The sequence below is a fragment of the Tauraco erythrolophus genome, chromosome 5 (assembly GCF_009769465.1).
Source record: "Tauraco erythrolophus isolate bTauEry1 chromosome 5, bTauEry1.pri, whole genome shotgun sequence".
In the NCBI taxonomy this organism is placed as follows: Eukaryota; Metazoa; Chordata; class Aves; order Musophagiformes; family Musophagidae; genus Tauraco; species Tauraco erythrolophus.
Window position 1 is genome coordinate 41,277,673 of NC_141469.1, and position 13,735 is coordinate 41,291,407.

Here is a 13,735-nt window from a genome sequence, read left to right on the forward strand (position 1 = left end):
CTGCTCTGCTTTCTCAGAAAATTGTTCAAACATCAGACACACACGGGAATAGTATCAAAGCTGTGAACCATCTGATAAAATTTGCTACTGTTATCTGCAATCAGAGATTTACTTATACTTGTTAAAAAAATTATCGTTTGATATACACAGCTCCTACCTGCTGGATAAGATGCATACATTTTGAAGACTGAACTCCATACGCATTGTTGACAATATGGGGAATGTCATAATTAGCACAAATCACAGCCAGTTCCTCCAGTCTATGAGCATAAAATTGTGATTTAGAGAAGCATTGATAACTGTAACTCATGTTACAAATCAGACCATTAGAAGACTGAAAGGTCTACAAGGAGGTCAGAATGAGAAAATAAGCTTTTTTGATTAGTACTTCAAAGTAGCACTTACCACCTTATGCTATTAACGTTAAGAAGAAAATTCTGTTAGCTTTTCATATGCTACAAATTGTTGACATTGGCTGAAATTTGTCATGCTTCACTGAAAGTTTTGTCTGGAACACAGTAAACAGATCCCAAATCATTCTGCTTCAGATAGAAGCAGGGGTTTTTTTTATATTTTAATGATAACTAACAGAGCATTAGCTAGTTACACTTTTTTCCCTTTTCTTCTAATATTCAACCTGAAAATGGCCTAATGGAAATTTCAAGATGTGTCGTGGGAATCAAAAGCATCATGTAACGATAAGTCTTTACATGCTTCTGTTTATTTCAAAGAACTAGTATTTCAACCCTTTGGCTGAAATCTCACTTGCATATTTCAGATAAACTGATGAACAGAAAAGATATTCTTCAAAGGAATGGAGAGTCTTAAAATGTCTGAATGTGGGAATCAACAAATTAGAACATTGTTGAACTGTTGACTCAGAAATAAAGACAACTCTTCACTTGCCTTTAGAAATCCCCAAAATCACAGCAAGCTCAGCCTGGATTGATTTCTCAGTCAAACTAGGATTTATGTGGGTGCACAGGTCATTTTGGGTAAGGGTCTTCAGCATTTTAAACACACATGTACTTAGTACCCTTTTTTGAACCATTCCAATCATGCTGTTTTTGAAAAAAGCTCTTGATTTCCCCCAAACTTGTGAATATATTTTATAAATAAAATCTGTTTGAAAAAATGAGGTAATATATAATAATTTAAAGTGACAATAAAGGTAATATTACTTAAAAAAAAATCTGGGAACTCTAAACCTTCAATGCATTTTTACTGTATTTTTTTGTACAGTCTCTGACTGTAATTTACTGACATTCATATAAAATGTGACAGAGTTTGAAAACATTTTCCAAGAGGTGATATTCCTCTGCATTCTATTTCTATTACATTGCCGAGTGTCGTTTTGTAACGCAAAATTCAGCTGCAAACCTCAGATTAAATTTTCTAAACCTGAATGCTTAGGAAAATATCATCATCACTGTGTTATCCCTAAAGAAATCACAAGTATTTAATGATTAGGAAACACCAGCAGTATAATGTACGTATTGATCTTCTACAGTCAGGAGATATTCAGCAGGAGCTGCATGTCCAATAATTTTTCACATTTATCAACATCCTATGTAACAAAATACAGGAAACATAACACTACACAGGGCAAAGCTTTTGCGTTCTGATCTGCTGATCTTAATCAGACTCATTCCTCACCTTCCACAGACTAAAGGGAAAACAGTTACAGGCTTCTTTTCGAGTGCAAGTAGAGAATTTCACCGAACTTGAAACAGAGAGGGTATACTGCTATGTATGTTCACCTTTCTCATCTCCTGAGACTTACAGGAGCAATACGCTAGCTTCTACGAGTACTGAAAACAGAAAAGTCTCTTTACTATTTCTAAAAATATTCTATTGAAAAAATAGATCCATTATTACAATACAGGATGAGAGTGCTACAGTTTGAAAAGAATATGTGATTATGCAAGGGAAGCAAACAATTACGCACACCATTTTTCTGCTTCCAAGGCTTAAAACGAACCATTAAAAGAGCTGCTAGTCATATTAGAAATATAAAGCATTAATGTAAGTTTGGCTACTACTCAAGTTCTTAAAAGTCACAAATAGGTCTTACAGGAATATTTTCCAGCTTATTTGTTCTTTCTCTCCTGCTTGTGAAAGTTCATAAAAAAGAAAGCTTCCCTCTTTCTTCTAATATTAATGAAAGTAAAAAGATAGCTTACCTACCTAGCAGAGCCCTCTAACTAAAAAAGACATTTTTTTTTTCCTTTAACCCTCTTAAACACAGTAGTTTTAGAGACAACTCAGAGCAACAGCAGGTAACAGACTGTCTGTGAACTTATGTCTCTCTGAGGAAGGGGGTTTATACACCAGGCGAATTATTCTCGTAAAGTTAAACAATACTTCAAAGGAAAGCTATGGGTACACAGGCATAAAACACTTACCCTGACCTTTTAACAATCCTAAGCCACTTGAAATTTTAAAACGCCACCGCCACAACTAAACAAAGCCTTACAAATGTAAGATATTTTAAAACAGACATTTAAACTGGTACCCTCCAGAAATGCTGTATGGGATTTTCCTTCCTGTAGGAAGATGAATGTTATGGCCTTCAACAGTTGACAGTATCCTTTAAATAGAAAGTGCGTTCGAATCCTCCTATCCATAACACAGTGCCACTACCTAATAATTCATCTCTTAGTTGCAGAGGACAAAACAATCGCATGTCAAAAAGAGGAGGCAGATAAGGAAAAGATTCATTTACACGAGCTATAAAACAGACCATTCAATTTTGATAGCTGTGATTTAGGTTAGCCAATAAATCTGCAAGTCAACTTCAAGTAATGTTCATAGTATTCTGACAGAATTATATGGTTTTAACTTCCCTCTAGCAATTGGGTTAACCTATGATAAATACTGGGTTTTTTTAAAGGTAGGAAAACAGAGCGAAACATATCTTTACTGGCCATGTTTCAGCGTCAATAGCGTTTCTTTCCTACACTTGCAAATATTCCACTTAATTTTCCAGATAAAGTAATTAACAAAAAAAGCATGCACTGCAGATGAATTCTAAACATAAGTCTTTTCAATTTTGTGATAAACTAAAAACAATTAAAATGGAACAACTGAGACACTACATTTAAAACTATGTAAAAAAAGTAATCTTACTAGTACCTCATGCTTCAGTGTACAACATCTAGGTCCATAAAAATATACCTGTTCAACTGTAAAACCTAACCAATTTGCTTCTTGATACTTATTTTCAAAATAAGCAAACAGAGAAAGCCAATTTTCTGAGTAACAATGGTGCTCACTTCAGACAAATGACTCAATATACCAAGCGCTTTAGCTACCTCTACTCCAACAAGTCATTTTCAGATCGAGAAGTTCTCCAAATATTTCATAACCAAGCTACACATGGAAATAATGTCTCAGAGGTTCTATTTCCCATTCATAACCGTAATGTTCATCTCAGCTTCAGCTAGTGCCTGAATGACATCTTCGTAGCAACTATGGAAGTTATGTATATGGACACATAATATCAGGAAAGAATGCAACGTATTTTAAGCTTCTTTTAATGGGGATTTAACAGCTGGAAACTGTAAGAAGTAGCATCATGCAACCAGGCAGCAAATGTTCAAACCAAGATAAGTTACAGCAGGGTGAACCATGTTATACTCATACAGCACTTCTGCCCTAGATGCTTCCAAGAATTTCCTTATATCTTAATTAGCCCTATAAACATCAGTACAATACAGGAAAGTGTAACTCCAGCAAAGATTTTAAATTTAGATGTAGTTTTTGGTTTTGTTTTTTTTTTAAACTATATTAACAGCCTAGGAAAATTCATCATTGGCTAGAGGAGAAGAGTAGAAAAGGTGACAGTAATATTAAAATGTGGCATTAGCTATGGAACTGTATTTCCTGGACTATGTTTCTATGAAAGTCTACTTTTGCTACTTCCACGAAATTAGAGGAAAACCACTGCCAAACTGACATTCACTGCACCACAAGAGATCATCATTAACATCAGTTATATGACAGAAGGAAGACCTTCTGCATTTTTCTCACTTTTTTAATATATTTATCTGAAAGTGGAACATTGTTTCAACCTTCCATTTTCCTTAAGTAAAGGGATTAAAGTATTTTCACTAATTTAATTATTGGAAGCAATTAAGCAATTTTAGAAAGATGGACAAGCAAAACACGAAGGGTTTTTTTTTTTTTGTTTGTTTGTTTTTTTACAGAAACAAATAACACACTTCTTACAAAGACTACTTACCTATCAGGTACCCTTGGAGCAAAGCAAGATGTTGTAGAATGCACACAAAGAATATTTTCAGCACCAAGAGCCTTGATTTTAGCCTCCACTGCTTTGATGTCTGTCCGCAGCTCATCACCTTCTAATACATTTTCTATTACCACAGGCTCAAAACCTGATCAAAAAAAGCAGGATCTGAATGTATAGCATCAAATCTCTAATTGTAGGTTTTCAGTTTCAGTATAAATTTGAAAAATCTTCCAGCTTCTGTTGTTTTAACAGATTCTTTCAGACTTAGATTAAGAACACAGCTACAGAAACTGTTTTATTGTACAATGCCCATATAGCTAAAAACTACAATAGCATTCTTGTTAAATACTGGACTCCAGACAAAAGCTTACCTTACATTCATTGCATGCAAGAGGTTTGAAGATTGTTTTAAAAACACATTAACCTCTTCCCTTCCAATTAAAAGAAAGTGCTTGAGTGGGATTCTTCTAAAACACTAGCATACTGAAACAGCCTCTCTAGGATGCTACTAGATGTAGCAATGCAATAATGATATTATGAATTGGTTTTCATCATAAGCCTCTGCTTTATCCAATCTATAAACTTCCAAATTACTTCTTACAAGATAAAAATGTCCACGTTTGACATCAGTTTGAAAATGAACTTTGTCATATCATAAAATCCAAGCTATTTCCCACAACAGCTGAATCTCATAAGGTTATTTCTCAAGGACGCATATGAGAAATGTTTGAAAAAAAGAAGTTATCCCTTTCTTCTAAATGCTGGAATGTTTCCAGTTTTGGAATGGGCTGCTCAGGAGGGATGTTGAAAAACCAGAGAGCATCCATCAGAGGGCTACCAAGATGGTTGCAGTATAGCGCACACAACTTAGGAAGAAAGGCTGTAAGAGCTAGACTTTTCAAGTCTGAAAAGGAGAAAAATATCTAATACCAGCCCCCAGCCCTATGAAAAGTAATTATGAAGACAAGAGACTCAGACTCTCCTTGATAGGATATAATAAGAGGCAACAGCAAGAAATTTTGGCTTGAGAGGTTCAGAATAAACAGCAAGAAAATCTTTTTTTTCATTCAAAGGATAGCACAGCACTGGAACTGCTATCCAGAGAGGTTGTGGAATCTCTATTCTCAAAGATTTCAAGATTCAGCTAGCCAAAGGCATGGCTGACCTAACCTAGCGCTTAAAGAGTTTTCTTTCTTAAAGAGGGAAGCCTCCCATGGTAGTTGCTCAAATTTCTAGCTCATAAATAAATCAATCAATCAATCAGAAAGGTTTTGTTTATGGAATAAAACACTGGAAACCATATATTCCCTTTCCCAAACAGGTGTGGCATGGCAGCAACATCACGCTAGCTGAAGCAACTGTTATCTTTCTTAAAAAGCAGGCAGATGTTCAGTGTACTGAAAAACAGTAAAGGAGAAGAGGCGAGGAAAAGGAGAGTGATTCCAAAGCAGTGTAACATGGCAGCAGCAATGTGAATTTTTCCTTCATGGCTCAACACCATGCCTTAACACTGACATATAATGCTCAAACTCTACAGAAGAACTTGGACTGGAATGATTTATTGCCAGTTTGCTGTAGCCTGGTTTTCAGTTTGTGATCCAGAAGACAGAGACTGCATTCAGTTGTAAGATATCTGATACCTGCTTCTCTCTTATTTTTAGTTGATAATTCTTTTAATTATGTGCTAGTTAACTATTCAAAAAATTAACAGATCAATTATATGTTCTCACAACCTTCTCCATTATAAACTTAATTTCCTTAGCTTGATGTTCGAAATTGAGCATAATCCCAAAACACTCCCACTTTTCTTATATACATGTTCTATTTGTTACGACCTGACTCTTTTTAAACACCTCTGCATCTCACCTGGACAGAATCCAGTCCCTGCTTCTAATTGTTTAGTCATTTTTATCTAATGAGTATTTTATGCAAAAAATAAATGTGTCCTAGGAACTAGGACCAGAATCTATGCCACCACCTGCAGGTATGTGCACTGAGCTGGAAAATTACGGTCTCCCTTACTTGCCCTTTTCTTGATCCCATGCATCTGCTGCAGGAGGGGACAGCTTCAGTGCACAGATAGACTTCTACCCTTAGCTTACTCATGTTGTGGTAAACAAGGAATTCCATTTGAGAGAAATTAAGGTTTGAACTAGGAAATGCACCAAACTAATTTCCTGAGTGAGCTGAGAGACACTGCAAGATTAAAAACAAATAGGGCAGCTAACACTTCCCATGTTCTAAAAGAAAAGAACGCGCAAATCAGACAGCTTGTCACCTTCTGATCACAATTCCTAGGACACGCATGCTTTGTGCATAAATCTAAGAGAGGTATTTGGACCACGAGCCTTGGTTTTACATAATTCGCAGGACAGCAAATTAGGCATCTAATTCCGAGAGTGAACGGTAACTTCCTTAGTATTGAATTCTCTATTGACTACTTTATACCTCAGCATATGCCTACATTTTACAAGGCATTGAGAAGACAACTCACACGTGTGATTGCATGCTAGAAATCAGGTGTGTAGAAATAAAGCACTTTGAACTACTGTGCATTAGGCCTTTTCTGGATTTTACTGCAAGCATACGATCACTCTAGATGAAGTTTTATACCTGTTAGAAGAACACACTGTGTAATCAGTCAGCTTCTTCTTACCTGCAGTTATCATTGATTTAAAGCAAGATTTCTGGTCTATACGTGGCCAGATAATGTATTTTGCCTTTGGTCTCTTGTGCCGCAATGTTAAAAAACACAGAGTTAGACTCATGCCAGTTGCCATAGGAACCACAAAGCAATTGGTCACTGTCCGGACACCTGCACATAAAAAGCAAGTCAGAAATTACCATGAAGAACCCATGACATGCCCCACAAAAAAAGAGATATTTTCAGATTTACACCTACCAGCCAGCTTTATAATATCCAGAACTATTGAATTAGTAAGTTTGTTCAAAAGGCTAGACCCTGCAGCTTTAGGCTGGACTGCAGAAATATCACCCGACCTTCCAATTCCATGGATCAACCTAAACAAAAAAGGTTGAAAACATACATCAAATTTTTTCACATCCCAAAGCAATAATTCTTGCAGACTGAAGAGCATTTAATTTGATAAACAATTGTGCAAAATGCTGCATCCAACATAACATCAATATCTGCTATAATGAGTTCCATTATAACAAAGTACATATATTCATATGAAACTGCATTTTTTTTTTAACAGTAGATTAACAATGTTCCAGCATGCAAGCAAAAACTTTCAGAAGATCCATAGTGGCAACAACTTTAGCGTCTGGCAGGCTTCCTTTTAAGCGCACCTCAGCAATTCTTGGTGTCTGTTGAATTAGCATCATAAATGCTGACACGGTCAGACACACAACTCCAAGGAAAACAAAAATCAGTTGCCTACAGCGTAGCATACCATAGGCATAGTGGTACTACACAGTTACTTCCCTGACAAATGTTTCATCCCTAACAGGGCAAAGAAATAATACATACTGTGACAAAATGTCCTGAAAGACAGGTTAATGTATCATTTTGCCCATCTTTTTCCACATACTCACTTCATCTGTCTCATTCTGCTATCCAATATCATGTGTCATGCAATACCATCTCTCTCTGTATTCTGTATATAAATTATGTTTATAAACTGTGCTTATACATGTTGGATACTATTTAGCATCTTTCAGGAGTGGAGGAACCTGAAATAGTTTCTAGAATATAAGTTTACAGAACTAACTTTACCCATGGTTGAAATGCAGCAGCTGCTCAAGTAAGCTAGTAACAATATACATCTATTTATGGCTTTAATTCTGTTTTTTCCTTGGGAATAGAGTAAAATGCAGTCTGATTAGTGTATGGAATTCAGAACTTCTTGGGGCAGAGTTTTACTGCTTAAATTTTTTTCCCCATTACAAGCTGTAAGTTGAAATCAACAATAGCTTGATAATCAATTGAAACTTGCACATAATCCTCACTCCATCAAAAATATTTTCTTCCCTCATTCCTGCTGCTATGTTCTTAATAGCTTTCTCATACTGCTACTTTTTCTTTTCTGCACTTTTTCCTAAAGAGCAATCCTCCCTAAGACTGGCCCTTAGAATTTATAAAGCTGAAAGAAAAGACAGCTTGTGAACCATCTCCTGCTACCTTCATCATTCCCAAAGTTATCTGGAAAACTTACTGCAGAAATAAGTGGAGCACAGGATGCCTCTACGCTTTTCCTTGCTATTGCTGATGCTCATAGGTGAATGCAAGATGCCAGGTGACAGAACTGCATCAGACCAACAGTAGCTAAACGCCAGCTCAGGCTCTCTCCGGCCAGAAGCTGGGCATGCTTTCTCCAGCATTGTCAGAAAGCAATACTTCCCTCAGATACTCTCCCCAGTGTGACCCTCTACCTCACATATCCCAGATTAAAGAGCAGTACAGAAAACAAAAGAGCCAAACTGATGTATTAGTGGCTTTTTTCATTAATTTTTCATGATACCGTAGGGCTTATGAAAGCCATTAAGCCTAAGTAATTCAACTTCCCTACGGTAAAGCTCACTAAATTTCTGGTCTCTGATATGGTTTTGTGTTAATCTTTGAAGGCAAAACATTTCAGGAAATATCACTTTGTTTCAATCTTGTTAGATAAAACATCACAGCAAGGTACTGAGCACAAAACTCTATGCAAAAATAAAGTATATCTTCATAAAGAAATTAACACAGAGCCTCTAGAATTATAGCATCCAACATATCCATCAAGTGTCAGAAGGGCTACAAGCTATTAAAAGCTCTTCTTGTCTTTCTCAATCTCCTTACTTTATAGAAAATCTATTATAGATGGACTGGGTCTTCATGTGCATATCAACTAATCACATTATAAAGATATTAATGAATATAACAAAATACTGTTCACTAGGAACGTTCAATACTTTACAACTACACTATGCAATAGATTTTAATAATATACAGATAAAAAACTAGGCAGTTTTAAAAAAACGCAAGTGAAGCATGGATTGTCTTAAACCAGGAAGACCTCTGCTTCCCTTGCACACAGTCAACTCAACATCTTAAGCTTCTATCAGTTCAGCATACAGGACATAACTCTGATAAAATATTTTTGTTTCATTCAAGACTCTCCAATGAGTTACGAACGAAAATTCAATACAGAAAGTTGTATCAATTCAATATTGCATTATATTGTTTTTCTCAAATGCTATCAAGGTCTCAAGTAACAAGACACAATAAAATATGCCATTTGGAAACATTAATAATAAATATGAATAATTCAAATTGCCAATAATTGGTACCTGTAATGCCTTCGGGCAACGAGTCCTGACGCCACTCTTCCTTCCCTCTCACCCACACCACAGTTGCCCAGAAAGTTATTGCTATCCATTATAGCGAGTTCATGAAGAAACAGTTCAATGGTGCTTTCATCCCATCCATCTTCAGGACATTTTCCCTTAATAATAATAATAATAATAATAATAATAACAACAACAATAATAATAATATAAAGGTAACTACCAAACTTGGAAATTAAAAACAAACACAACTGTATGCAACTTGTTTGATTAATGTTACCCTTCTTTCCCACGCTGAACAGCAGTTTCTATTTTCATTATGTTGTTTTATATTATCTAATGTTATGAACTTGTATTCAGAGAAAAGTTAAAATAATGATTTTTTCCATACATTCAGTGCAATTATATTAGCATACTCTAATATTGAAATAGTATGGGTATTTTCCACTTTTTTGTACACACAAAATCACTGCAGCACATATACATTAATTACTCCACAGAAGACTACAGATTATTTGATGTATTCTCTAGACAAGACTCTACTACCACAGGAATTCACCAGAGAAAACTGGATGAAAGGGAGATGATTGACTACTATAGAACCAAAAATATTAATTATCATCAGAAGGGAAATACAGTTTCACTTGTAATACATCTGCCTATCCGTATATTTTCCTTTCTAGTTATTATCCAAAAGGTAAGGAAACCACGTACAGAACGTAATGCGTCAAAACCGCAACCAGAGACATGCTCTTCCTTGTGCTGCTTTAAGAACTGCACTCATCTTTGCAAATTGCAGAAAAGATCCTCGGAGGAAAGGTACCCATAAATGCATGAAGCATTACTACAGCGGCTCAACCCCACCGGCTTTTTTCACATGTCCCAGTAACAATAAAACGAACTCAGTAAAACTGCTTCATTTCTGAAATGCAGCATGAAAGTTAAGTTTGAAACAGTGGATGATACGACTAAGGACGTTCAGGAATTGAGATGTTTGCATTGATAATGATTTCTGTACATCGGAGACAAAGAAATATAATTGTTTTAGCACGTTACAAGAATCATTTCCGGCCTCATGTAACAACCTGTTAGTATCTTACTGTTTAAAAAAAAAAAAAAAAAATTAACCGTTTCTGGTTAAATTTAACCGTTTGCTGGGCCCTTCTCAGCAAACACGCAACTGAAGGCAACCTCTTTTACTCCCAAACGTGGCCTTTCATTCTGGGGCTCCGTAACGTTTCTGCCCTCTGTCATCCGTGCCCGACCTGCCCACCGGCACGCAGGGCCAAGGAGGGCCGGGAACACAGCGTGGGAGACGCTGGGCAGCACAGCCGGGGCCTCGGCGGGGCCCGCCAGGCCGGCGCGCTCACGGCGCTGTGCGGGGACGCTCCGGCCGTGCCCGAGCGGGGCGGAGCACAGGCGGGGGCGGCTCCCTCGCTGGGCCCCGGGCCGGACCCATGCGCACGGCCGCCTGCACCGCCGAGCTGCAGGGTCCCGGCGCTCAGACCGCCAGCTGCCAAGGGCGGAGGCGGGCGGGGGGCCCGGCGGGGCGGCCCCGGTTACCTGCTCCAGCAGCGCCCGGAGGCGCAGCTCATGCGCGCGGCGGCCCTGCGCCCCCTGGCGCACGTAGGCCGCCGTCACCAGCCGCTCGCTAGAGCCGAAGTTCTCCGCGTTCATGGCGGGGGAGCGGGGCGGGGGGGCAGCGCGGCTCCCGGCGGCAACGGCTCCTGCCGGCGCAGCGCGGCGTGCGGGGCCGCCGAACGGGCCACCCACGAGCTCGACACTTCCCGCCCGAGGGGCCGGTGGGAGCACTGCGCATGCGCCGCCGCGCAGCGCCGGGGCCCCGCCCCTCACGGAGGCGGAGGGAGGCGGGGTCGCGCCCGGCCGCCTTCTCCCGCGCTGAGGGCGGTTACCTGCGAGGCGGTCTGCGCCCGATGTTGTCCGCGGGAGGCCTCGGGCTCTGCGTGGAGCGCTCGGCCGCCCCTGCTGGAGGCTGCGGCGGCCTTGGCGCGGAGCCGCCGTTGGGTGTCTCCGTGTTTCGCGCTCGGAGCGGGCCCTCCACGGGCTCCGCGCGCTCCCGCAGCCGGCGGCCTCTCTGCGTGAGGGGGCAGCGGGGCAGGGAAGCGTGGCGGAAACGGCGCTTCTTGGCTGTGAAGAGCCTGTCCGTGGGTTGTTCTTTTTTCCTTCTTCCCCAAAGTTTAGTAGTAGACTGTTGAGAACCAGCCACATGCCTTCCCTCGAGGTCTCTGTCAGGGTAAGGGTCTGTCCTGCTTCTCACAAAGTCGCCGTGAGCAAATCTGTTTGCGTGGCTGCGCGCGGCAAAATAACGGCCGCGTCCTCACTTGGTGCAAGTGCAGCCCAGCCGAGCTGCCAGCGCTGTGGAAGCAATGCAAGAATTGCATTGCAAGGGGAAAGGCACACTACTAGGACAGAGCTAATTTGCTTTCTTTCTTTTTTTTTTTTTTTTAAGACAGTTATGCCAGTAGGAAATCTGGGACAGTCGTTGCACCTTTACTGGGAACTGCCAGAGAAGCCTCAGCAGGTGGAAGCTTACCTGGAGCACGGGGACTCCTCAGAACCCTTGACCACCCGGCTCCCTCCACTGTGCTGTGCACTCGGGCAGCCATGGGGGCCGGCGGACTGCCGCTGGCCTTCCCGAAATAACCAGCAGCAAGCGTGTAAAAACTGAAGAGGTGCGTTAAGTACACAGTGTGTTTGTTCTAATGTTTAGTTTTAGCCAGGCTGTACCTGGTCAGCTGAGTTTGTTTATGAAGTCTTAGCTGATTCTTCTGTTTTACAGTTTTAAGCCGAGACGGCTAATTAACATGTGAAAAGTACTTAGAGACCGTCCTGCTTCTGTAGTTTAATTAGCCTGATTAGGATCTTTCAGGCGTTCTGACAGAGTAATCGTACACACCTGTTTGAATTGTTGGCTCAGACTGTAACTAACACATTTTCTTAGTCCTTTCGAAGAGAAAAGAGCTGTGCAAGTTGTATTGTCCCGCTGCTTAGTCACCGTAGTCATGCTGCATCTGGGTTGTTGTGATGTGTGTTGTTGCTTGTTGCTTTTAGAAATACAGAGAAGCTATTCCTCTGGTTCTTTATTTTAAAGTATCACAAGAGGGCGCTCACCTAAAGCTAAAAGAGCACGATTTTGCGTGTGTGTTCCCTTTTTTTTCTTTGTTTTTCCCACTCCAGTGTTTCGACACAGTACTCAGATATGTATTATAAACAGATGACAAAGTACGATGTATGGATTAGAAAGATAGAGACAAAAGTATTAGCAAGACGAAAATGATCCACCTAATTTGCATGATTTAATTGTTAGTAATTTTAATCCAGATGGCTAATTGAGAATATTAGCTACTCAGAATTAAAATTAATAGCTTGTTGATAACTATGATGGTGATGTGTATTTTCTTTAATTATGAGCTGTCATAGTTTTTGAACTCTGCATTACTGAAGATGGAGGCAATGTAAAGACTTTGTTAGATCGAGACCTGTGAGCAAGTTGCAGAATCCTCATTGCAGTAAAAGATGAAAACTACTATTAACTGCATTTAGACATACACTAGCATGTGTATATGAGTGCCTAAATCAGAAGAAATAACTAATGAGTTACTTCTTGTTTAGTTTATTCAAAAGAAAGGACTTTCAAACTTTTTAGAAACCCAGGGATGAACTGTTTGACAGAACATTATTGAAACAGCCACGACTCATTCGTAACTAATGTAGCTATAGGGAGATGTGGGCTCCCTTAATGGTCTGCTGGGCAAAATGTCAAACTTCTCCCATTTTGATTTGATCTTTTTGTTCACTTCACACGGGAATTAACATTGGTATAATCTTCTGTACAGAAAATTACCTCCAGTTGCTGTAACCTTCATCTGTTTGTTTACTAGGCGTAAAATGGCTGTTCGTCTGGAGTCACAGCTGACTGCATACATTCACTTTTAATAGAAAGCAATGGAATCAGAAACGCAAATGTGAACAGATTTTATCAAATGTTACAGATATTAATAGTTACACAAGTAAATGGTGCTCAACTTAGTTCCAAAGTCCGCTGGTGGACAGGTAACCCGAAACAAAACAAACACAAGTCAAGTGTTTCAGTAAGGGTTTATTTTGTCTGTAACCAAGCAAAGCAATTCTCTTGCTGTGGTCCAGGTAATGTACAGAATGAATCCTTATATA

At 39.5% G+C, this 13,735-nt stretch overlaps 1 protein-coding gene across 2 annotated transcripts in view; it reads right to left on the reverse strand.

The window, feature by feature from the left end:
• The window catches only part of SEPSECS (Sep (O-phosphoserine) tRNA:Sec (selenocysteine) tRNA synthase), a 28,112-nt gene extending 16,894 nt beyond the window's left edge, over positions 1–11,218 (reverse strand). The window contains exons 1-6 of one of the 2 annotated variants that reach the window (XM_086611620.1): positions 11,105–11,218; positions 9,545–9,699; positions 7,155–7,273; positions 6,909–7,067; positions 4,244–4,397; positions 158–260 (exon numbers count right to left, since the gene is read on the reverse strand). In XM_086611620.1, the coding sequence (XP_086467746.1) occupies positions 158–260; positions 4,244–4,397; positions 6,909–7,067; positions 7,155–7,273; positions 9,545–9,699; positions 11,105–11,218 (804 nt within the window). Of the gene's footprint in view, positions 1–157; positions 261–4,243; positions 4,398–6,908; positions 7,068–7,154; positions 7,274–9,544; positions 9,769–11,104 lie in introns of both variants that reach the window. The other variant, XM_086611618.1, reaches the window with a different exon arrangement.
• Positions 11,219–13,735: the final 2,517 nt, after the last annotated feature.